We start from the raw sequence: 24,416 nt of genomic DNA, 5'->3' as shown, positions 1-24,416 counted from the left end.
CTCAGAGGTTAATCTGAACTTGAAATGGGATTGAATGAACAGTATCTTGTTTACCTTCCTTCCTTTTTCTTTGCCTCGAAGTTTAACTAATATAGAGTAATCTTCAGGAGGACTGAGAATTGTTTGTTTTATCTGAAAAGTACCATGGATAAAAGTACTATAAGTAGGAAGCAATATTCAGTCCAAAGTACTAGTAATCAGCAGTCTAAAAGAAAGGAAAGACAAGACAACCTCTCTTCATTTGAATCATGAGTACTCTGTACATTTCACTCCAGCTTGATTTTTTAGCATCTTTGTTAATGGTGCTAAAATGGTAGCACAATGGCTTACGTCTGTAGAAAACATTGCTCTCCTTATTGAAAGGGTGTTTTCATTTGATTGAACAAAAAAAAACCTATTCCTGGTGCCCTGAGGTGAACTAGAACTGAATGCTGGAAAACCAGGCCCAACTTTTCTGCTAGGGTTGTTTATTAACTGATTTCAGTTAAGCTCCAAGAAAAAAGTATGATTTTCATTATTTTATTTCTTAAACGTAATGTATTATTACGGTACCAGACACTATTAAGGAGGGTGGGTGAAAAAAGGAGCCCAGCCGAATGCCCCAGACTAATTTCCAAAAAGCTGAGTGTAGGAGATACAAATCCAGGCCCTGTCTCCTACTGTAAACCAACAGCATCTTTTCCAGGGATTATGCAGAATTTGTACAGCACCATGGTACAATCTCAAAATGAAACACAGCTACTTTAAAGAACATGTAAAAAATGGAGTTTTGCTTTCAATATTTTGCTGGAATTTTTCACTAGCTAAAAACCGTCTTCTCAAAATTTGTGCCATCCTTTAGTAAACAATGGCATTAAAACATGACCATTCATTTACAACTTTTTCAGAATTCTAAATCCTTTTGAATCCATGTCTGCAAGTATATAGTTTCGTTATTTAAAAGTTCTTTAAATTTCTACATACAATTATCAGACAGATTCAGTAATAACTTTTAACTTCCACGTAACTGGGTGAAAAAGGTGCCAGTCAAGATGAATAATCAAGTAAACATAATCTTGGGGGAATCTTTGGCCTATTCTTATTAAAACCTTTATTTTTTTAATTATTATTTCTCAGTTTTCTTTATTTGCTGAGAGGCATGTTTCCATGAGGAAAATAAGAATCACCAAGGTAACATCATGGCTTATTATGTTTTGAAATCCAAGAGAATCAACACTTTGTATTCAATTGTTCATATAAATCCAAATGTATACTGCATTTGGATTTATATGAAAAATTGAACACAAACCTTATCTTAATATAAAATGAGAAGAAAAAAAGTAATGACTTGGCAGTAGAGTCTCTTTAAGTTAATATTTAGGAATGCCATGGATTCTCAGTTACTTTAAAAAGTAAGCCAGTGCATGGAGACTATATTTAGCTGCATTATAGTTTACAAAGCAGGAATCTTTCCATTTCCAGCACAACAAAATAGAAAAATCTAGTTTACAATTGTTCAAAACACATCAGATCCTGCATTGCATGATTAATCTTGTAAAAGCCTGCACATTTCCATACCTTACCATTTATGGTAGCAGAAATCTCATAGTAGGAAAGTTAGCTAAACATCCATTTTCAAAAATCATCTCAGCACATTTGGAGGAAGGTAGTCTTTTTACAGCGACAGATTTGCTACTTGGAGTCCAGCTTGGAGCTGATCTTTGCATATCAGTGTTTTTTTTCAAACATTCATGAACTTCTAAGCAACATTTCAAAGGCGGTAAGCATGACTTCAGAAAAGTTTGGTTTCAGCAATCCTGTGTGTACAATGCTTCTGACTAACATGAACATTTCTTGAACTGTTAGATTCCTATTAGATTCTTACCAATTTCAGAAACACTGAAGCCTTATTTTAAGTAAAAAGAGAAACAAAAACACAAGATCTTTGTGTGTGTGTGTGTGTGTGTGTGTGTGTGTGTGTGTGTATGTATGTATTCTAAAAGTAAAAAAAACATAATAGTTTGTGTTTATGATGTTAAGATGACAAGTTTTAGTTTACGGGCACACACGGGCAGCACCGTAGTTTTATTTAGTAATAATTAAATATGATTTAATGTTTTAATGAAAGGGATTTGAACAGGAATGTCCATTCCTGCTTTCTTGGTGGGATTCGGTGTTTTGAAATGTTTTCATTTTATTTAATGACATTATTTTAGAATGCAAATCATTATTGAGAATGTCTATAGTAAGTGTACATAATATAAAATACAGAAATGTCTAGGGTGCCAATTGTGAAAGGTAGATAGTTATAGAAAACAAGTAACAGTTTGAGGGTAAGGGGTAGGATATTCTAATTTTAGGTAATCAGATGTTAAATGGATTTCTTTAAAGTACATTGTTTACCATTTAATTTGAATTTCAATTTTTTTAGTACATTAGTGTTATTAATCTTGTAATGCCAGCATTAAATTGAAACACTATTCCACTGTGGTTCTATTATCAACAGTGTCTTTATCACTGCACTATATAATGTACAGATAAAGAAAAATGTGACCTGGAACCAAATGTTATATAATAGAGATTATTCCTGTTCAACAGTGATCTCAATTTAATTTGATCTGTCTCACTAACTTTTTTTTATCTCCAAATCTCTCTTCAATGTTTTTCTAATTGTACAACTTGAAACTTTCCCAATTTCCAGTATAGACTCTCTCTCGCCTTTCCTCTCCTCCTATATACAGTTTGGCACATAGAAAATTTATATTTGTAGAAATATTGTTCGTTTTATAAAATAGGTACATAGAGAGAGTGATATTTTAGAGATTAAGGAAAGAGTGATGGGTTCCACAAAGAATTTAGCTCTGATAAATCTTCTCAATAGAAAATGAGCACCATTGCAAAAGTTATGCAACAAATCAGCATGTAAAGAAGTAGCAGAAAACAAATAAATCAAATAAAGTGGGTTTTTTTTTTAAAAAAAACTATAATTTATATTTAATTATTACTGTAAAATTGTTGTGGGGAGAGAGTTACCATATGTTCTTGTCTTTGGTGTTGAAGGAACAGGTATTGAGATTCAAATTGAGATTCAATTGGCTGGAAGATCAAGAGTTCAAGAATTATGAGTTCTAAAATTCATGATGGCAGTACTTAAATAAGGTAAGGGAGTGTTATCCTCACTTCCCTACCATCCACATTCCTTTAATCCCAGAAAACAATTGGATTTAATGCACAGTATTTGCGTGTCATTAATAGTGGTTCCTTTTCCCCCCCGTCTATTTTAGCATCTAATGGAATACGGTCCTGTTTTACTGTTTGTGTTGTGGGCTCCTCTCGTGATTTGCTCTTAAGAATATGCCTTTTTATTACTTATGCTGAACATTGTTATTTAAAAAATAAGTTCAATTTTCTTGTGAACTTTTCTGAAAATGTTTTAAAAGGGCAATAAATAAAGGAGAATTTTTCTTTTTTAAAAAATCAGGTCCGATCAGACTCTAGAAGGGAGGAAAAAAGGATGATAAAAACCTAATCTAATGTACCAGTTTATCTGATGTACAACCAAGATTAATTATGTGCCATCAAAGTTAATGTCAACTGTTAACAACGACATGGATTTTCTTTACTAGGATCTTTTCTCAATCTAGTGCTACAGGAATTCCAATGGTGCACCCCACTGTCACTGTAACCAAGTGCTTCCACCTCTCCAAGCATTAGGACCTTTGCTAGAAAACGAAGTTTTCACATAATCTGAGGTAGGATCATTTGCACCTGATGTTTGTGCCTTGAGTGAAAACTCTGGCTTGATGTATTCAGTTACCTACTTGTCTATTTTCTTATCCCTCAGGAGTCTTCTCCAATACCAACGGGCAAAAACTTCAATACAATTTCTATCCTGCTTCTTCAAAGTCCAATTTCTACTTCCATGGAGTCTTAGGAAAAAGCACTGCATGCACTATTCTGATCTTCATAGATATTCACACATCAACAACATCTGAGTATCTTTTCCAAGACCTTCCTGACTGTTCAAGTGCTAGTCTGTACTAGTCTGTGATGTGTGATTCGCAACAAGTAATGTATTTAGTGTTGATAATTCTAGGCAGAAGCTATTCACCCTTTCAGTATCTTCACTGTCAATTCTAAAGCTGGTTGCTATTTCTGTGACCATTAGTTTGGTCTTCTTTATGTTTAATCATATTCTCATTTTGTTTTCTCTGTGCTCCTTAACTTTCATTACTAGAGCTTGTAGATTATTTGCACTTTCAGCTAGCAGACAGCACCATCAATTTGGCGCAGATTATTGAATCCCCCCTTCCCAGTTTTAAAACCATGCTCATCTTTTTCCTATCAATTTAGCCAGGAATCTAAAGCTCCAGACTCCTGGACTTAACACATGAAAAATGTATTAAAATTTGAAAGCAGTTTATTATCCAGCAGCCTGTGAGAGAATTGATGGGGAAATAATATGGAAGAAATGTTCATCATAGCACTGTTTTTAGAAAAGAAGCTGACATATTTTAGGTTCATGGCATCTTACGGTGGAAGTTATTCAAGGGTGTCCATTAAGAAGTATATTATGTCGGACTTCCTGGGGGCGTGGCCTGTTGCCGAGGAGGGCTCCACCGAGCTCCTCAGAGATCTGGTCTGTATATCTAAATAAGATCATAGATAGCACCCCTTTTTGGCTAAGAAAGGGGCAGGGAGTAGCTCCGTAGACTAGGGTCTATTCGTAAGCCACAGCCTTTTTCTTTTTTTTGGCTGTGGAAAGAGATTAGATCCAGCCGGAGCGGAGCTTTTATCTCCAGCCAGTTCTTCTCAGCTGCCTTTTTTTTTTTTGGCAGCCCCAGACAGGCTAGCCCCCCCCCAGGACAAAACAAAGTTTTTTCAAGCTAGAATTGATACGGGCGGGTCCCACCCCTGTGAGATTTATGCTTTTATTACTATCTTAAATACCAGCACCATTTGTCTTAGAGACGTCTTTGTCTAAATAGACCTCAAAATGGCGATTTCTCTCCGTGGATGATTGATACTGGATGTACTTAGCCGGTTTTATCTTCCTGCAGACCGCTCCTTAACAAAATAAACTCTTCTTCTTTGGAAATAGAGGGGAGCGAAGCGCTGCTTACTTGTTTATTTATTATGGCACCCAGGTCAAAGAAGCGTCTTGCTACAAATGTGTCTAAAGAATTTAAAGAATTTTTACTGGAAACACAGCCTTTGTCTCCTATGCCCTCTACTGGAGAATTCTTAACACAGGAATATCTCTTTAAAATGTTTAATGCCTTTAAACAAGAAATTAAGGAATTTGTATTGGAATTATATGATGATTTAAAGTCTAAAGTTAATCAGATGAAGGCGAATACGTTTGCAGCCGTGTCTGCCCTGTCAGATTACTCTGCTGAAATAGAGAACAAATTGGAAAGTCTGGAGAAGGCTAATTTTAATTTGACTACCAATATTCAAATTTTACAACAAAAAATTAGGGACAACGAAGAACAGCTTATGATGATAAATTTTAATAGGAAGGCATTTGCAATAAGAGTCAGAGGATTCTGTGAAAAGGAGCAAGAGAATTTGAAACAGACCTTTGCTGAAGCCTTCAGCCATGCGCTGGGAAGCCCGGGACTTAACTTTGATTGGCAGATTCGGAAAATCTATCGCCAGAACTCATTGATAGCGGAACAGCGACAGCTCCCGAGAGACATAATTATACATTTCTCTACAAAAGAATCTAGAAATGCGATTGTGCAAAAGTTTCATAATAACAGTCTCCGAGTTGACGGCCAGGACCTGATTGTTTTCAAAGATATTCCTTTTCAGATGCTGAAAGCAAGAAGGGACTACACCTTTTTAACTAAGGAGCTTAGGAGTCAACAGATTCGATACAGATGGGAGGCCCCTGCCGGCATCACGGTTACATTTGAGAATCAAAGTTTTCGTCTTAACTCTGTTTCGGAGGCTCAAGATTTCTATTGTAGGACTCTGAAGGCGGGACTTCCTGATGCGCTTGGAAGAGAGGAGAGACAAGCGGAAGGAGAAGGCAAACGGCCGGCCATGTGGCTGCAAGATGGAGGGGGTAGCCCCTCTTCCCTCGGAGAAGCAGAAAAACGGAGATCGAGAATTTAGACATTTCAAAATGCTTGCTAAAGTTGAGGACTGAATGGGGGTCTGAGACCTCTCTCCGGTAGAAAAAGCGGACTAATTTTTATCAGAAGGGAAAGCTGGGTGAAACTACTTTGAGCTAGATTCTAAATTAACGTTAGCATAAATTTGATAGTGGTAAACATCAGACAAGCAAGGGATGAGGGTAAAATTTACGTTGTTTAAAGCTTATTCGAACAGAAAGCCGGTTGGGATTATCTTAAGATAAGTGTAAAAAGAATGCGGAATGATTTATGTTGTCTAAACTTTGTTAGAAGGGACTACTTTAAAATAGAAGGTTAACTGACTCTTGCTGAAAGTATTATTTGAATATGTGGAATGATCCATGCTATTTAACTTTTATTTGAAGGGAAAGTTGGTTGAAATCGCTCTGAGTTACATTTTAAACAAATGCTAGTATAAATTTGATAGTGGTAAATATTAGACAAGTAAGGGATGAGGGTAAAATGCATGTGGAATGAACTACGTTATTTAAATCCTATCAGAAGAGAAAGTCGGTTGGAATTATCTTAAGATAGAAATTGATTTCTGTGTAAAGTAATATTTGATCTACGCTGCTTAATTTTACTAAGAAGGGGAAGCTTGGCTAGACTCTTCTGTAAAGTCATATTTGAATATGTGGCATGAACTACGTTGCTTAAATCTTATCGGAAGGGATCATGAGGTTTAGGAAGAGAATCTACAGGGAGAATCTACAGAAGGTTGGGATAAATAGCAAAGAAGTAAGAGACGAGAATAAAATATAGATAGAATGATTTATACTATTTAAGCATAGATAAAGATGGGGGGCTGAGATCAACACAAAGAGTGGTTTGTTTTTGTTTTTTTCTTCTTTTTTCTTTTGTATTTTTTTTTCTCTTGTTTTTTTTTATGTTTTTCTTTCTTTTGACATATTACTTTTATTTTTTAATCCATATGTATACAAGATATTTTAGACAGAAGGCAGTGCCAGGTGTGGGCCCTGGGAAGTCGGGAGGATTGGGGATGGGGATTTGTGGGGGGGGTGGGGGGGTGTTAAAATAGTCTTAATAAGAATAAGAATGTATTTATATACGGTGGTTTTTTCTTCCTTTTATTTTTTTTTCTTGGTTCATTTTACTTTTATCAGATCAAACAACACTCGAACAAAGGCATACACCAAGGAGGGAGGTAGAGGGAAAGAAGAGGGAGGAGTAAGGAAGGAGTAAGGGGAATGTAAGGAGGGTGTCTGGGGAGTAAGGGGAGAAAGGTTTGTGGGGAAAGGGAAGTAGGAGGGGAGTGTTAGAGGGAGAAAGGAAAGTTGGAGGGGGTAGATGGGGTGTATGGAGGATGGAAGGGTTAGGTGGGGTTGTGAATGATGAGTTGTGTTTCCTTTTTATTTGTTCATTTTATTCCCTTTTTCTTTTTTTCTTTTCTTATAGCAAATACCCTGTATATAAGTGATTGCAAATGGAATGTGAAAAATGAATAAAATATATTTATAAAAAAAAAAAAAAAAGAAGTATATTATGTCTAGCTCCCTTTTCACAGCAGGCCCAAATGGCATAGTTACATGGCATCCGAGCTGCAATAGACTTTACAAATACACTCTGCAAGGATTGTTATAAATAGTTTCACTATTTGGATGACTTTGGGGGATTGCACAAGACTGCAATTCAATTGAAAGGAGAGCCTGAAGGTGAAGTAAAATGAATCACAACCTCTCCATTGTCATCAGCCCCAGCATCACTGATATGCCCTTCTCAAATAAATCTGTCTTCCTTCCAAACTTATAAACAAATTCCTGAAAACCAGACTATAGGGAAAAGAAAACTTCATTCTGCCTGCCACAGCTCTGACAAAAAAACACTTCTAAAGCTGTTTTGTACCAAAAGAAGATAGGGAAGATAGTTACCATATTTTTTGGAATGTAAGACGCACCTTTTTTCCTCAAAAAAGAGGCTGAAAATCTGGGTGCATCTTATACACTGAATACAGCGTTTTTGCCTGCCGAAACCCCGCTCCCTTCACCCAAATAGCCATGCATAGCTTTTAGGAGGCTTTCAGAGAGCTCCTGCGGGCTGGGGAAGGCAGAAATGATTTTGCCCCCTCCCCCCCAGCCCCCAGGAGCATTCTATAAGCCTCCTAAAGGCTATCCATGGCCTTTTTTTTTGACAAAAAATGAGCCATTTTTTGCTTGTTTTTGCCCCCCACCCAGGAGCACTCTATAAGCGTCCTAAGGGCTATTTATGCCCTTTTTCTGGAAAAAAAAAAACGGGCCCGTTTTTGTGAAAAATGGGCCATTTTGGGAGGTTTGCAGAGTGCAAAAACCTTTTTTAAAAATTTGTCTCTTCAAAACCTTGGTGCATCTTATTATACTCCGAAAAATTCAGTATATATTAACAGAAATGTGCATATTAATTACATCTATGCGTAACTAAATCTCTAGCATAGCTGAACATTGCAAATTTGTCAACTTTTTTTGCATTTAACATGGCTGTCAGGGAAAACGGGCCAAATGTCTTATCCATTCCACTGCCTCTTGGTCAGATGGAACATTCATCTCCCCACTGCATTCCCAAAGAATAAACCTGCATTCTATTTGAGAAGAATATTATTAACTCAGATATTCTCATAACAGCTTGAATATTTGAGCATTGTTTTTATCTCACCATATATACTATCAAAGGTTAGTCAGAAAGCAAATTCTTCAGCCAAGCAATGTTGAATTTCCATGTGACGGCATGTAATAATTTTCAACTGCTAGTCTGTGTTAGTCTGTGCATGGGATGAGAACCACTGGTTTTCAAGAAATGAAATTTAGAGTTTTGGCTGAAAAAAATCCACCAGCATTTGCAAATGAAACACTAAACTGATCCTATGGGGTGGGGTGGGGATACTTGATGGTCTGAGCATCTGACAATCAAATATGATGTGATTTTTGATGTTACTCTTGAAAATGTGACTAAATACTATTGTATACCTTGCGAGATTGGGTTTGTTCTCGAGGTTTTACTTTTGGAAACTAAGTGCTTAATGATATTAAACGAGGTTATATGCAATATCTCAGAAGAGGTTGAGTTTACTTTTAGTGGAGTTATCATATAAGCAAACCTAATGGATTTGATTATATTTTTATGCAGAGATAAGAACCACAGAAGCATCCCAAGAAGTCATGTTACGGAAAAAGTTAGTGGCAGCACAGAAACGAGGGGAGACCAGGGCCCTATGGCTAGGTTTGGGAATGATGGCCTGCTCAGCAATGATGTATCTTTTTATTGGTATCGTCCTGGTGTATTTACATAGAAGAAGGTAAAAGAAACATTATTTTTTAAACCATTAAAATAAAATGTGTCTCCAAGCAGCAAGTGAGTCTGTTTGGAAGTTTAAAACTCCCAAGTTTAGCAGAATACATTTGCTTAGTGGAAAGAATGGAAAACGTCTTTCTTTTGTGCTGTGGGATGTGTAGGTACAAAATGTATGCCTTATTTCCATGATTTATTTCCTCTCAGAGTTTTGCAGAGGTGAGGAAATTAAACTGATCAGTTTTTATGCATCATTTCTCCCTTTAAAATGCTGGGGAAAGGAATGATACCAATAGAGAGTATGTTCCTTTCCAGTGAATGGCTAGCTGGATTATACAAATGAATCTGATGTCACATAGCTCTGAAAATGTGATGCCTCTCAAAATGGAAATTCTATTGTACTCAGAAAGCATTTAATAAATAATGTTCATTAATATATTGAAGCTGAAACATAAATTGTTAAACTGGGAGCTGTGTTGACTAAATGGAATAAGTTTTTGCTTCTAGAACACAAGAACTATCATCTTTCTTTCATAGTTAAGAACTTAATACTGTACTTGTATGGCAATAATATAACTGGGCCAGGATTTCTCCTTCATTCTTTTTTCCCCCAAGGCCGACTTGTCACAATGGGTTGAGGAAAGTCCAAGCATGGCAGCATAAAGCTGCCATTAAATCTCTGTGTGAGATTTATATACACAGTGTCTGTATAGATGAGTATATGTCTCTGTATAAATGCCACACACACGGAGGGTAAGGACAAAAAAGTAAATGAATACTAATTAAACTAATAACTACTAATCAAACTAACTGCATGTAAAATAAAATACTCCCTTTAACAAAACTGATTCACCCCTATCTACACATATCAGACACAGAATCCACCTCCACGTGTATTTTCCCCCATTTCAGAAAAAAAGAGAGCAAAAAGGGAGAAAATAAGATAAAGATGGAATGACAGAAAGACATCTGAAATAGCAGAGAGAAAGGAATGTTGTGGAAGGGGGGAAAGTATGGATCCGTGTATGTGTGAGAAAGAGAGAGACCATTCCTGACAGCAGGAATTTAATCTTACAATGGTGATTTATTTCCAGGAAATAAATGAGAAGGATAGGCAAAGCCTAGCTGTGTCCTAGCAGAAGCACAATCCTACAGCATGGGCTCCCCTTGTATGTGCTGTGAACAAAGCCAAACAGAAGTGACTTCAGGTTAGGAATTTTTTAGACAAAAAGTAGGCAAGGTGATACACAGAAAGAAGATGCAGAATAAACCTTTAACTTTCTATTCATTCCGTACCACCTTTTTGAGGTCAGTAGCTCATGAGATCCTGAAGAGTTAATAGCATTGGATTTGGATCTCCGATAGAGAAAAGCAGTATAAATTAACTGGGAAGATGCATTTACATGGAGTGGGAGGAGGCATTGTAACGAATATCAAAATCAAGAATGAAATGGCCTTCAGCATCAAACTAGTATTCAAAGTCATTCAATATTTTTTAGAAATATGCAAATCCTGTTTGTAAGCCAGCAAACCCAAATTTAATAGTGCCCACATTAAACATTGGTCTTCCTCTATCTCAAATATCTCAACAAAAAAGACAAAGAGATTACATAATTACATATATGTAACTATGCCTCATCAGAATGGTCAGTAATAGCATCAGTTGAGAGACTATAATTCAAGATAATGAAGGACATTAGATACATGAGGGCTTTGTGTGTGTGTGTGGGTGGGTGTGTGTGTGTGTGTGTGTGTGCGTGCACGCGCATGGGCGTGCGTCTGTCTGCCTCTCTTTCTCTTTCTCTCTCACACACACGTTATTACTTCAATATTCCCAAATAATATTTTTAATTCCGAAACTGCCTTAGCTTCCAAAATTTCTCATGAATACAACAAGACTTACTTTTATACAACTTACTCACATACTACAACAATCATTTCTTTTTAAAGAAATAATTGTATTCAAATGTCCCTTCTCAAAAAACATTTGAACTCTTGGTCATCCAAAATGTCCACCACAGGCATCAGGCAGCCACAGAAAAGATATAAAAATCTAAACCCTGGTGGGTACAGTTTTGGAACTGAAGCCTTGTCTGTTTCCCCACTTGCATGTCAATATTACTGCAGAGGAGGCAGGGCTTTGACCATGAAACCACACCTGTTATCTTACAGATTTGAACATACCCCTATGGTTACCACTAAGTTACCACTATTCCTTCATCTTTTGCAAATGACACAAACACTGAATTCTGAAAAATGTACATCATATACCATGTTAAATCCTTTCTAAAAGGAAAAGTCATTCCTTCATATGTTTTTTTGCCTCAACATTAATACGGACTTTGAATTCAGTAGTGCATCTGGAGCATTAAAATGCATCCCAGCCTTCCGGAAGGGAAGTTGCTAAGAACCACAGCTTTGCAATTCTATAAAGGTCATCCCACAAGTCCCCACGATAGTCTTATTTCTTGCATTTCTCTAGCAGCTAATATTCTTTTGCCTTGTGTCACCATTTTGGTCACCACATTACAAAAAAGGTGTTGAGACTTTGAAAAAATGTGCAGAGAAGAGCAACTATGATTAAAGGCCTGGGGACTAAAACATAGGAAGAACGGTTGCAGATTTGGGTTTGGCTAGGGTAGAGAAAAGAAGGACTGAGGGGGAGGGGCACGATAGCAGGATTTGAGTATTTGAGAGGCTGCCACAAAAAGGGAAGTTTTTTTTCTAGCAGTGAGGACAATTAACCAGTGGAACAGCTTGCTGTCAGAAATTGTGAGTGCTTCATCACTGGAGCTTTTTAAGAGACTGAACCACCACTTGTCTGAAATGGTGTAGGGCGGTGATGGCTAACCTTTTCGTGCCAAAATAATGCAATGTGCGTGTGACCCCGCCTGTGTGCCCCATCGCCGTGTATGTGTGCGTCATCCCCGTATGCCCCACCCCTTGGACATGCATGCGTGACCCCCCAACATGCCACCCACGCATACATGCACACCTCCTGCATGTGCCCTGAACATGCACGGTGGAGTTGAGCTGGGGCTCAGCTAGCATACCCACAAAGAAGGCTCTGTGTGCCACCTGTGCCATAGGTTCACCATCACGAGTATAAGATTTCCTGCTTGAGCAGGGGGTTGGACTAGACACCTCCAAGGTGCCTTCCAGTTCTATTCTGATTGATTGATTGATTGTGCTTTTTTCAGCTTTTACTCATAATCACTCTAGTTCACAAAACTAAAGAAATATCCGATGCCTTGCAATTGCATGAAATCTGCTTCCTATGTTAAGAATCAGAGATTCCTAAGTGGCTATGGATTCTATCCTGAGGCACCATGGAATCCCAGGTAGGGTGTTTTTTTTTCTATAGAGACCATTCCTATCTCTATTTAAGCCATCAAATCCATTAGGAACTCTTTTCTGCATTATTCCAAACTGATCTGAATGTGGAAAGAAATCCTGAACTAATTCTAATCACTTAATCATCAACCTTTCTAACATGTATGTTTTGAAATAGCTTTCTATTCGATTTCTACTAATCTTAATGAAATAAACACAAGAGGCAGTTTGATGTATTGGTTGAGCCATCAGGCTAGAAACCAGGAGATTGTGAGTTCTTTAAGCACGAAATCCAGCTGAGTAATTTTGAGCCAGTCACTCTCTCAGCCCAACCCACCTCACGGGGTTGTTGTGGAGAAAATAGGAGGAAGCAGTATTAAGTATATTTGCCACCTTGAATTATTTATAAAGAATAATAAATGTGGGATTTAAAAAATATGGTTGTGTCACCCTAAATTAATATATTACTTATGTAAATTCTATGTATTAAGAGGATTTAAAAAATGCATGTGAGATTAAATCAAGTGAATTTCTGAAAACACAGACATTATTTAAAGAATTTATATTTTATTGGCCTACTAGGTGATAGGAAAAGCATACTCAAAATCATGGAATATACTGTACAATATATAATTTTTGCCACAGCATTTGCTAAAAGTCTACATAAGAACTGTGGTGGCACAGTGGTTAGAATGCAGTATTGCAAGCAAACTATGCCCAAACTATGCCCAGCAGTTCAATTCTGACCAGCTCAAGGTTGGCCTTCCATCCTTCTGAGGTGGGTAAAATAAGGACCCAGATTGTTGAGGGCAATATGCTGACTCTGTATACCACTTAGAGAGGGCTATCAAGCACTGTGAAGCAGTATGTAAGTCAAAGTGCTATTGTGATTGCTATTTGCCTTTACTCACATAGACAATATAATTTTAATACGGTTTTGTCTCACCCCGTTTTTCACACAAGATGTGCTGACAATATCAGAAACAGACGTTTATGTACTACAAGGCTTAAGTTATGCATAAATTCTTAATAAATTTATCTCTGCAGTGTCTGGGCTGATGAAAGTGAATGTGATGTAGTAAAAGCTAACATCAAGGAAGACCAATGTTCATTCATTGAAGGCTCTGAGGATAAATATATTTTTCACTATCCTTGTCTGGAAGTCTATGTGAATTTAACCCATTTAGGCCAAGTAGTAATGCTGTACCACACAGAGCAAACTGTGGAAAGAAATCCCAAGGTTTGTATGCTATATATTAAGGCTGTAAATTCTACTACTACTCAGCAAATTCTAACCGGGCTACATGCAAAAAAGAGATATAATAAATGGTGACACAATGGCTATTCTTGCCAAGTTATCCTTTCTTGTCCTGAAATATCATTGAAGCAAAAGGTCGAGTTTGGTAGATAATGGTAGATAATGCAAATAATAAAGGTTTCTGAATAGTAATGAATTTTGTTCAACCACAATCCTGAATTCCTAGCCTGCCAGCAATGTGCAAGTTTGATAGTATTTATACAGTTGTTCCTCACATAAAGGTCAGACGTCATTTGAGCTCAAAGGTATTTAAGTAATAGTGTGATGTAAGGCAGCATTGTTTTGCCTTAGTGAAGTTCCCCACATCAATAAATTTATACTGCCTTTGCCTCAACTCCTAGACATATTTCAGATAGCAGCTTTGAAAGAATGTTATACTTAAACCAATAACGTTACCCTCTACATATATTGTATTTCTGAATGGCTCATCTCCTTCAAAGAGGGACTCTGGGCAGTGTACAATAAATAGAAGTCATTATTATTCAGTGTCACTACTGCAAGGTTATATGTGCAGGATTTATTTCTGTCCTCCCAAATCCACATTTTCTTCTGGAATTCTGAGTGATACAAATTATCAGAGGTTATAACAGAATAAATCTAAACATGCTCATCCTTGCACAATGTAAGAGCAATACAGAATTATATCAAATATTATAATATGTGTTATTTGCTGTAATATATAAACACTGTTCCCTCTACCTTTCTCCTTCTTTGAAATTAATCATGTTTTACATTCCTTCATTTTCAGGCTCATTTCTTATGGAACCCATCTCTTTGCCATAATTCATAGCCTAGCAGAAAATCATTTCCTTTACACGGCAATCTATAATTCTGTAGACAAACACAATGAAGCAGATTTCCCTAATGGACAGCTCAATGTTTACTTTAAGGCCTTGAAATGGTGCTTACACATTCAATTCCCAGCAGGCAAGAGCAATTAAAAAGAGAAATCAGGAATACTCACACTGTATTTGGTTACTTCCTTCAAAATGGGGTGGACCTTAGATTTCCAGCCTTTTCAATTAAACAGTCCTAATTTTAAGGGAGGACTTACTTTTTGTGTAAATTAAATATTGCCATGAGCTAATTCATCTTAAGTAAAATTGGATCTCTAAGGTATAACTGTGGTTCATAACACTAGACATTCCTCCTTTCCTTCCCCAATACCATAGAATCCTATTAATGCTATATATTTAGCATTTTCTCAAAATATTTCTTAGGCTTCTTATATAATGTTCATTATTTAGACAATTGATACAACTCTCAGCAGAACTTAAAATTCATCTCACCAACAATTCAATTCAATTCAATTCAATTCTGATATCAATGGCTAACCTAACTTTTCAGAGTGTTAAAAAATTTAACAGCATCATTCTATATATGTTTATCCCCCAATAAATTTATAGTTTAAAGTATATATTAGTCCACCAATTGCAATATTTCTAATTGTTTCTTCATGAAACTGTGCCCTCACCTTTATGTGTATTGGGGGGAAAGTGAAAACACAAGCTATAACATTAATCTACTGTATAAATATCTACTGTATGTCCTAATTTATCCAATAGGATTTACCCTCTATGGCTACAGATCAAACATCTGTAGAAAATTATAAGGAAGCGGACTTATACATGAAACATAATTGCAAAAATAGACATAGTGTTCCCTTCACTGTTTACAATTGAGAAAGTCTCGCTATCAGAGGCTTCATAACTCCAAGATGAAATTTAAATATTTAATTCTCAAATTTCAAAAATGTATGAAATTGTAGTACTTTTAATTTTCACCTTCTTCAATAAAATTTCATGAATCCATTTTCCTCTCATCTAAAATCCTGCTTATTAGCAAATCTGTTAGTTCATTTCTGATGTTCTATTTGTAAGCTGTCCACAGTTATGCAGATGAAATGGGGTGTGTACTGACTTGATAAATAAATAAACAACTTCCTTTCTATCTATGCTCACATAAATAATATTCCAAAGGAAGGAAGGAAGGAAGGAAGGAAGGAAGGAAGGAAGGAAGGAAGGAAGGAAGGAAGGAAGGAAGGCTATGATCCCAGTTTTTTTCCTAGCAATATTTTCTTAGCAATCTCAAACAAGTACTTCCTTTAGTTCCAATTAAAGCAGAGGAAAAGACTTTTAATTACTTAATTGCTTGTAAGAATAGGTTGAGTTATAATCTTCCTCTAGCCCTGAAAAACCCTGGTTAACTACAAGTAAATAAAGGATAGCTTTGGAAAGCTCATGGATTCCACTCAGAGGTGGGTTCCTACCGGGGAGTTCCGCCCACCCATCTGGACGCTTCTGCATGTGCATGAGCAAACAGGTAATAAAACAAATTGAAACCCACCACTGGATACATGTAGTATTCATAATCTAGTTCACAACAGCCACAGTGCAGAAAAAAACAATATTAAAGCAGCACTGATTAAAAGTACCCCTAAATTACTGTTTTACCCTCAGTCAATAATTGTGAAAAGCAGTACCTTGAGTTTTCTTTCTTTTTTTCTGCAGTGCTCTTATATCCCCCTTGTTATGGGGAATTATGAACAAGCTCAGCAGCAAGTAGAAGAGGCAAGAGATTATTTCAGAATGCATCAGAGGATTCCTTGCCATTATGACCCATCAAGAGAAGAAAAGAGTGTCCTTTTCAAGAGATTGTACCCACCAGAAGGCTTTCTAATTGCTTTTGCCTGTCCAAGTATGCTGTTGATTGGTGGGATCTTGATAGTCATCTTGGTAAAACTAAATCAGTATCTTGCCTTAGTCTCTGCTAGACAACGCAGAACAGTCATGTAGCTTTTTCTAACTAAGATCTGGACTTTGTATTCACCTTTGCACAGGTACTCCTCGACTTACAACAGTTCATTTAGTGACTGCTCACAGCTACAATGGCACTGAAAAAGGGGACTTATAACCATTTTTCACACTTATGACTGTTGCGGCCTCTTCATGGTCATGTGATCAAAATTTGGAAGCTTGGCGGATGACTTGTATTTCTGACAGTTGCAATGTCCAGGAGTCATGTGATCACCTTTTGCAAGCAAAATTAATGGGGAAGCCAGATTCACTTAACAACCGTGTTACTAACTTAACAACTGCAACTGCAATAATTCACCTAACAACTGTGGCAAAGGTTGTGAAATGGGGCAAAGTTCACTTAACAAATTTTTCACTGAGCAACAGAAATGTTGGGATCAGTTAATACAGGTAATCAAGGATTACCTGTATTAGAGGCAAATTAGGAGTAAGTTCTCAAGTTTACACTAAGGATAAACAACATTGCAGTAAAGATAAGGAAAATATGGATAAGAAATAGGAAACATCAGATTTGAGAGGAAACATTCAAATTATACTTCTCTGAATTTACCACATTTTTTTACAAATTCATTATATTGTTTAAATTTGAGAAAATACCTTTTGTTAATATTTCTAGTCATGGTGAGGAATTTGGGTGAGGTAGCTGATTTAATTTTTATTTACATGATCACTGAGCCATGTAAGCACTGACTCAATTGGAGGGGTGTTCTTGCCTTTGTAAAACAGCTAATGAATTTCTGAAGTTATCCTGAACAAACTGAAGCAAACTAGCTATCCCAAAGAAAACAGAAGTGCTTTAGGCAACATAACATGGAAATTGTCTTTTGGAAAGTGGAGCAGAAAATGCACCATGGCTTACTTTGATATTCCGCATGGAATTAAAAAGATTGGTTGCTGACTGTTTCTGTCTTCCAGAAAATGAGGGTTGGTCTATTGTGGTGACACGACAATCAGGCAACATATAATTTTTTTTAAAAAAAAATCAGTTTATTGTAAGCATATTCCAATTCATGTTTTTTTAAAAAATAATGTCTAAGTATCTGATTAACCATGAGTTAATGAGTAAGTGAAAGTTAACTTACATTTTCTTTCCTAACATTCTCCTTAGAGGTCATCTCAAAATTCAGGTTACAATAAAAAGATTTTGTATCTGAGTTTACAAAAGTGGAGAATTACTGAGGCATGTTAATGCAGCATGCACTTTTATCCCTGCAAGATCCATTTATTATATAGAATGGCAGATTCTGTCAAACTGATGATAACAAAACTATCTATCCAGTAATTGTGGGATGGAAGAACATAAATGTTTCCTTTGTAACGAATCTGCAGGGAGTAAAAATGCACTTATTTTAATTAGATTATTCAAGGTGCAGTTTATGTGATTTTCTTCACCAGTCTTGAAGCAAGCACCATAAAAAACTCAATGTACTAGTAAATTACTATGATGCACTACTGTAGTCATTATCATTAGCTTTGCATTAAGCTAACATTTATAGCTTTAGTGCTCAGTGAACTGCACAGCTGCCTGCCTATGTGTTGCCTAAAGCCAAAGTTAACACATTCACAGAAGCTTTTAAAAGCAGATTCTAAGTATCAGGCCAATAGCTGCTTGAGCTAAATAAATTATGTCTGTGCAATGTTTTCTAATGAGCAACTCTTCACTGCTTACTACAAAGCAATTATTTTGTCATAATGAATGGCACTTGCAACAGAAAGTGTGGGTTGGTTAAAGGGATATTACCTGCTTTGAACACCAATTTGTTCAGCATTCTTTCCTTTCTCATAAGGCTTATCATTGCCCAGCAAATCACTGATTTAGACCTACAATTAAGACCAGACTGAATTCTCCTAGGACCCGTATTTCGACATTTATTCTTTTCTGATATATGAGCTCAGCCTAAACTAGACCCAATTTGTTAATCATAGACCCACCTCTTCATGAACACAATTCTGTGTTGCTTTTGAATCACTGTGCCAACAATAGTTAGAAATGCATCCACTCAGCCAGTTTCATTATTTTTATGATATATAATTTTAGTAAGTATGTTTACTATAGTAAAATATAATACAAAATAAAAAGAAGAATAAAGGTGCAAGGAAATGAGAAAAGAAATTAATATCTCTATATTAAAAAAAATCTATAAAGAAATGACTTCTAACCTTTGTCACAAGAATAAACAAATTTAGTGACTCTCATTCCTCTTAGTTTACAAACACTTATCTCTTCAACTTATATCCCATCCCTTATCTATAGACAAATCCATAAAGCATTATCTTTTAAGTCCATAAAGAGTTGACAGAGATAACACCTTATTTTAATCTTGATCAAATAAACCAACTTTATATTCCTTTCTTTTATTTTTAATAGCCTTCATCTTTAGCCAATTCAAATATTTTATCTATTTATTTGTATCACACCCTTATTATTGTTGCAAGATTTGATTTTTCTTTATTTCTTTTTGTCCCATCAACATAATTCTTCTAGGTTTTAATAAGCCTCTGTTGTAAATCCAATAAGAAAGAAATATGCCAGTCACTCTCTTGGTTTATAATTGTATTCTCTCTAGTAAGATAAAATTGGTTCTACATCTGTCATTTCTTTAATAGCATCTGGTATCCAGTTTTTAAATCATGAAATTATATATCTTGGTCTTCCAAAAACCAAAACACATCTATTTCTCATGAAAAGCTGTTTGTTCTTCACAAATAATTCCAAAATCTTGTTGAAAAAGTTTCAGCATTCAACATTTATACAGACCTTTAGTCTATTTATAACTTTCTAAGATCAAAATCTTATTCAGTTTTTTGCTCTTTATTTCATATTCCATATGTTCTTAAGCTTGCAACTAATTTTTCATTTGTTCAGAGTTGAACTTAAATTCTCCCAATGAAAACTTTTCTAACTTGTCATTCTAAAGGTCTTTAACAGCTTTGGAGTTGTTGCAATTTCCAAAGGTGATTAGAAGCAAGTTTGCAAACTTTGTGTCCTTTAAAAGGTCCCGCTATGGTTCCAAGCAAGATGGGTAATCCCTTCATGTCCCAGCCATCAAATCCACAGAAAAGCACTGTCTTGTGGTCTTCTCATAAGGAAATGCAATCCAGAGCACCTGTGGGCAATCTACTGTTCACTCCTCTCCAAAGAATTTTCAAGGAACTGGTCTACTCACCAGTAGCTTTGCTGCTGTTGTTGGCACTTCAATTCATCATACTCTCCCATAAGTCCAGTTTCATTGTCTTTCAGAAGTCAGGTCATGACTTATTTAACTTATTGTAAAGAATTTAGCATGGACCATTGTCCCCAAATATAATGCAAAAAATATTTCTCAGCAAATTATTTTATAGATCACATTGTATCAACTTTGGGTCAACTTTATTCATGTCTTCTTCTGGCTTCACGTACCATTTCATACTTATTGATTTTAACTTTATAAATACATTAATGATGACTGTAGCCGTGATGTGTCCTTCCATATGAAACTGTTCTGTAGTTTGTAATTGTTATCAGAAGCTCTGTGATACATCTTATCACCTTGATAACAACAAGACCTATTTAGTAGTTGCTAGATTATCTTCATCGAATAGATTCTCTGTCTCATTTTATGATAGATTTGATTTAATGTTGTTCCTTTTAACATTCTGTGCATCTTACTCCTTAATTTGAGACTCATTCTCAATTGTTGTCATGTTAATCTCTTCTCTTGTGTTTTACGCTAACATTATTTTTATAATGTATTTTCATTTACTTTATCACAGACTTCACTTAAAAATAACAACAAATATATTAAAATGCCTACTATTTCTAGAGAAGTCACAATGACTATTATGCCCAGAAGCTGTTTGTCTTTGAATAATCAAGGAATGTATTTGTTACTTACGGAGTTTTCACAAAAGGGTGCTGTATACCCACATGATTTTCACAATTTCTGAAACAGTGTGTTTCAAGGATGCTTATTTGTTCTACCATTACTCGCAGAATAATGGTTTGTTTCTTTGCAATGACCAACAATGAATTCATCAGAAAATCCTCAAGCAGAAGAGTAAATCTTACCATACCTTCTATCGATACATTATCTGAATATTCTATTATTGAGTGTACTTTATTTGGCTGCTACTCTTGTTTTAATTTGCTACTTTTATTTAACTATAAAATATAGATAGTAAAATTCTGTAGACAAATTAATATTCTATTAGTTATATAATTTAAAAAAAATCTTCCAAAAATTTGAAAGATTATCCTATTCCCACTAAAAACTGAAACATTGTTCTTTACAGTTTACAACAATGACAATATAATTTTTCAGAAATAGATGCCACCATTCAGGATATTTAATCCATATCTCCAAGTTGCCTTAAATTGCCTTATCACAACATCAGTCAATTCGCCTCATTTATTGCAATCTTATTCAGGGATCACCAAACCCAGGTTGCGGTCCAGTACCCAGGTTGTGGCCTGTTTGGAACTGGGCTACAGGAATGCAGGCAAGTGCACACCGAGCTCTATTAATATGAGTGGTAGGTGTGTCTCCCGGCTTCTCGCACAAATGAAACTGTATGTGCCACTCACCTATTGCTTGTAGGAACCATCCTTCCCCCCTCCGCTAGTCTGAAATGCCAGAAAGGTTGGAGACCAGTTATCTTGTTGGTCCCATTGTAATGAAAATGAGAGCCTTGTGGCTACTGTGAACTGCAGAATCAAAGGCTTCATGTGTTGTATGAGTTTCAAACTTTCTCTCTCATGTGCCTTGTCTTTTAATGAGGTTCTTATCCAGGTCCTCTCTAGGAGGTTAAGTGGACCTCTATAAGTTGGGGAGGTTTATGGAATTTCCCTACTGAGAGAGACTTAACTGACACCCATTCTAGTATCATTTCAGATCATGTAAATACCGTTCTATTCCCCAAGCTTTTTAACTGATTTTAAATTGTAGGTAATTGCATTTAATTGTATGTTTTTCATTTTTAGATGATGTCTTGCAGCCACCCAGCTTACGTGGTATTTCTTACAACCTCTTTTTTGTGACGTGATGATGATCTGGTTATGATACCTGTCACCCCATTGATCACCAGAATTGATTCAGATGAACTTCTTTTTAGATGTTGTAAAACTTGATGTCAAACTATAACATAAAAATGAATATAATGATTTCTTCTTAATAAATGTTGAAGAATTTAAGATTTTACCCACGTAGCATTTTCTAAATCCTCAAGTATTCAATACTTTCGACCCATATGAAAACTAGTTCTTTTTCATCTAGTTTCAGTCAAGTATTTAATCCAATATTGGATTGGCTGTTCAAAAGTGTTACCCTTTGCAAAAGCAATGTACATTTATACATTATTCTGAATTTTTTTCATCATTAATCTTATTCACAGTCTTCAACTCCCCAAATCTGTCCTTTTAAAAGGTATACCATTTAATCCTGCAATGCTAAAATACAAATCAAAGCCATGAATGATTTCTACTGAATTATATCTTTGAGGAGAGGGCAAGATAATTTAACATTAATTAAACCTAAGTAAATAAATTATTCTAAAAACCTAAACAAGCTCTGATTTATTAATTAATAAGAAAAAGTGTAAGTACATTCTATTTTGAATAACATAGTTCTACTTTGAATAACATAGTTCTATAATTTATTCCATTACCTTTTGCAATCTTAAATTAAGAGGTATAATTCCAATACGTAGTCTTTTATTTTGTTCAAATATTTTCTAATTGTTTTTAAATGTTCCCTGTGTGCCCTTGTATGTTGATATGCAGTTTTCTTTAATATAGTTGCATTTCTTTGTATTTCAAAGTGTTCATTATGTCATATTAAACATTTTTGTTCAGCTATTACAGCATTTCATAAGACATCTTAAATTGCTTTGAAGAAGCAAGTTAGCAACTTCTCAGTAGGTTCCTGCAATTCCAATAAAGCCTAATCAATTATTCTCTTAAAATCCATGATGCCACAGTTTTACATTTGCCTTTCAATGTTTAAGAGTAAGTAGTGTATGGTCTGCTGAATATGCACACAATTCTTGATATATGTTAAGAAATGAAGATTAAATTACATTTCTTTGTGTGCAAAAAAATTCCACTAGGAGGAACTTCTTCACAGACTTAGACCATCAACAACTTACATCCTTATAGGAAAATACCCACAACTGCTTGTTATTTAGTCTAGTTTTTTTAAAAGGTAGAAACACAATCTCATTTCTAGTCTATGTGACTATTCTAGTAATTCTTACTACAATGTAAAGCTCCTGCTCAGGAAATATGCATTGGATGAACCTGCGATAAAGAAATGTCTCCCACTGATAGAATAAACTTTTCTCAAGTTTTCTCTGCCATTGCCATGGAAAACTGTAAGCCCAAGAGTGGATGATTATAGTTAGTTATAGAATGTGTTTGGGTAAAAGTGATTCTAATCTAAGATTGATATTTTATCTATGAGGAATTGGGATTATTTATTTGGGGACAGGATTTGTCATATCAACTTTGCATCTTGCCTGTTACTTTCATTATTCATCACATAAAAGACAACAGGAGGCTGAATGTACATCACATTGCTAAAAAGGGGGATGAGTCAGCACCCAATTACAAGGGAATTGCTTCTGCACCTATTTGCAAGGATTTTTGAGGAAGGCGAAAAACGGAAATAGGCTGAATAGACTGAATAGAATAGGCTGAATAGTTGCTGCAATCCATACTAGTGATAGGCCATAACATCGATTTAACAAAGAACATATAGAGCAATGATGGCTAATCTTTTCCCCACCATGTTTCAAAAAGTGGGGCGAGTGCAGGGGGTCATGCACAGGCATGCCCATCCCCCAGATGCATGTGTGTGTGAACCCCTTCCCCCGCACCTGCGCACATGACCTGCCAGCCCCAGACTTTTGGTGTACAATGGACCCCTTTTTTTGCCCTCCCCAGGCTCTAGAGGCTTCTAGGAGCTTGGGGATGGAGAAAATGGCCTCCCCCCCCCACCCCCAGAGGCTCTCAAGAGGGCAAAAAATGGCCCTACCGGCGACCGGAAGTTTCTGGAATTGACTTCCAGTTTGCCTGTAGGGCTTTTTTTGGGCCCTCCAGAGCCTTCAGGGATGCCTGAAGCCTCCAGAGGCAGAAAAATGGTCCCAATACGCAAACCGGAAGTCCATTACTGAACTTCCGGTTTGCACGTTGTGTTGTTTTTTTGGCCTCCAGAGGCTTCAGGAAAGTCTCCAGAGGGCGAAAAACAGCCAAAAATGAAGGCCAAAGTCAGCTGGCCAGTGTTGCATACACCCTGGAGCTGACAGGGCAATGCCTCACGGGCCCCTAACAAATGGCTCCGCATGCCACCTGTGGCATGTGTGCCATAGGCTTGCCATCATGGATCTAGAGACTCCTCTTCTGATATGGGAATAAATGTGCCATGTTTTCATCATCTGATCTTCAAAGGAGGCTTTGGTGGCTTCTAGTTAGCTTTCTTTAAAAAAATAGAACTGATGTGTTAATACAATTTTCTACATCTAAATATAACTTTCACCTACAATTGTGCAAAATTATTTTACTCTCCATTACGC

General features: G+C 36.2%; 1 protein-coding gene across 6 annotated transcripts; it reads left to right on the top strand.

Annotated features, from left to right (window-relative positions):
* The first annotated feature begins 1,633 nt into the window (after positions 1-1,633).
* Positions 1,634-22,058, top strand: LOC116504982 (putative calcium-activated potassium channel subunit beta). 6 transcript variants are annotated; one of them, XM_032212267.1, is made up of 8 exons: positions 1,634-1,759; positions 3,040-3,138; positions 3,624-3,731; positions 3,824-4,047; positions 9,240-9,408; positions 13,782-13,974; positions 16,563-16,891; positions 21,829-22,058. In XM_032212267.1, the coding sequence occupies exons 5-7, from the start codon at positions 9,272-9,274 to the stop codon at positions 16,845-16,847; spliced, it is 615 nt and encodes a 204-aa protein (XP_032068158.1). In that variant the 5' UTR covers positions 1,634-1,759; positions 3,040-3,138; positions 3,624-3,731; positions 3,824-4,047; positions 9,240-9,271; the 3' UTR covers positions 16,848-16,891; positions 21,829-22,058. The 6 variants fall into 6 exon arrangements, with proteins under 6 accessions (XP_032068158.1, XP_032068157.1, XP_032068159.1 ...); XM_032212266.1 differs by having other exon boundaries at positions 3,606-3,731; XM_032212268.1 differs by lacking the exon at positions 3,824-4,047 and having other exon boundaries at positions 3,606-3,731.
* The last annotated feature ends 2,358 nt before the right edge of the window (positions 22,059-24,416 follow it).

Source organism: Thamnophis elegans, chromosome 2 (assembly GCF_009769535.1).
Source record: "Thamnophis elegans isolate rThaEle1 chromosome 2, rThaEle1.pri, whole genome shotgun sequence".
Lineage (NCBI taxonomy): Eukaryota > Metazoa > Chordata > Lepidosauria > Squamata > Colubridae > Thamnophis > Thamnophis elegans.
The sequence above is the reverse complement of the archived record's forward strand: the minus strand, read 5'-3'. Positions and strand labels throughout refer to the sequence as shown.

Excerpts from the sequence above, each read along its gene's own strand:
- LOC116504982 (XM_032212271.1), top strand. The coding sequence starts at position 9,272 with ATGTTACGGAAAAAGTTAGTGGCAGCACAGAAACGAGGGGAGACCAGG. Across the intron at positions 9,409-13,781 it reads GTGTATTTACATAGAAGAAG|TGTCTGGGCTGATGAAAGTG; the intron begins GTAAAAGAAACA and ends TTATCTCTGCAG. Across the intron at positions 13,975-16,562 it reads CTGTGGAAAGAAATCCCAAG|TGCTCTTATATCCCCCTTGT; the intron begins GTTTGTATGCTA and ends TTTTTTCTGCAG.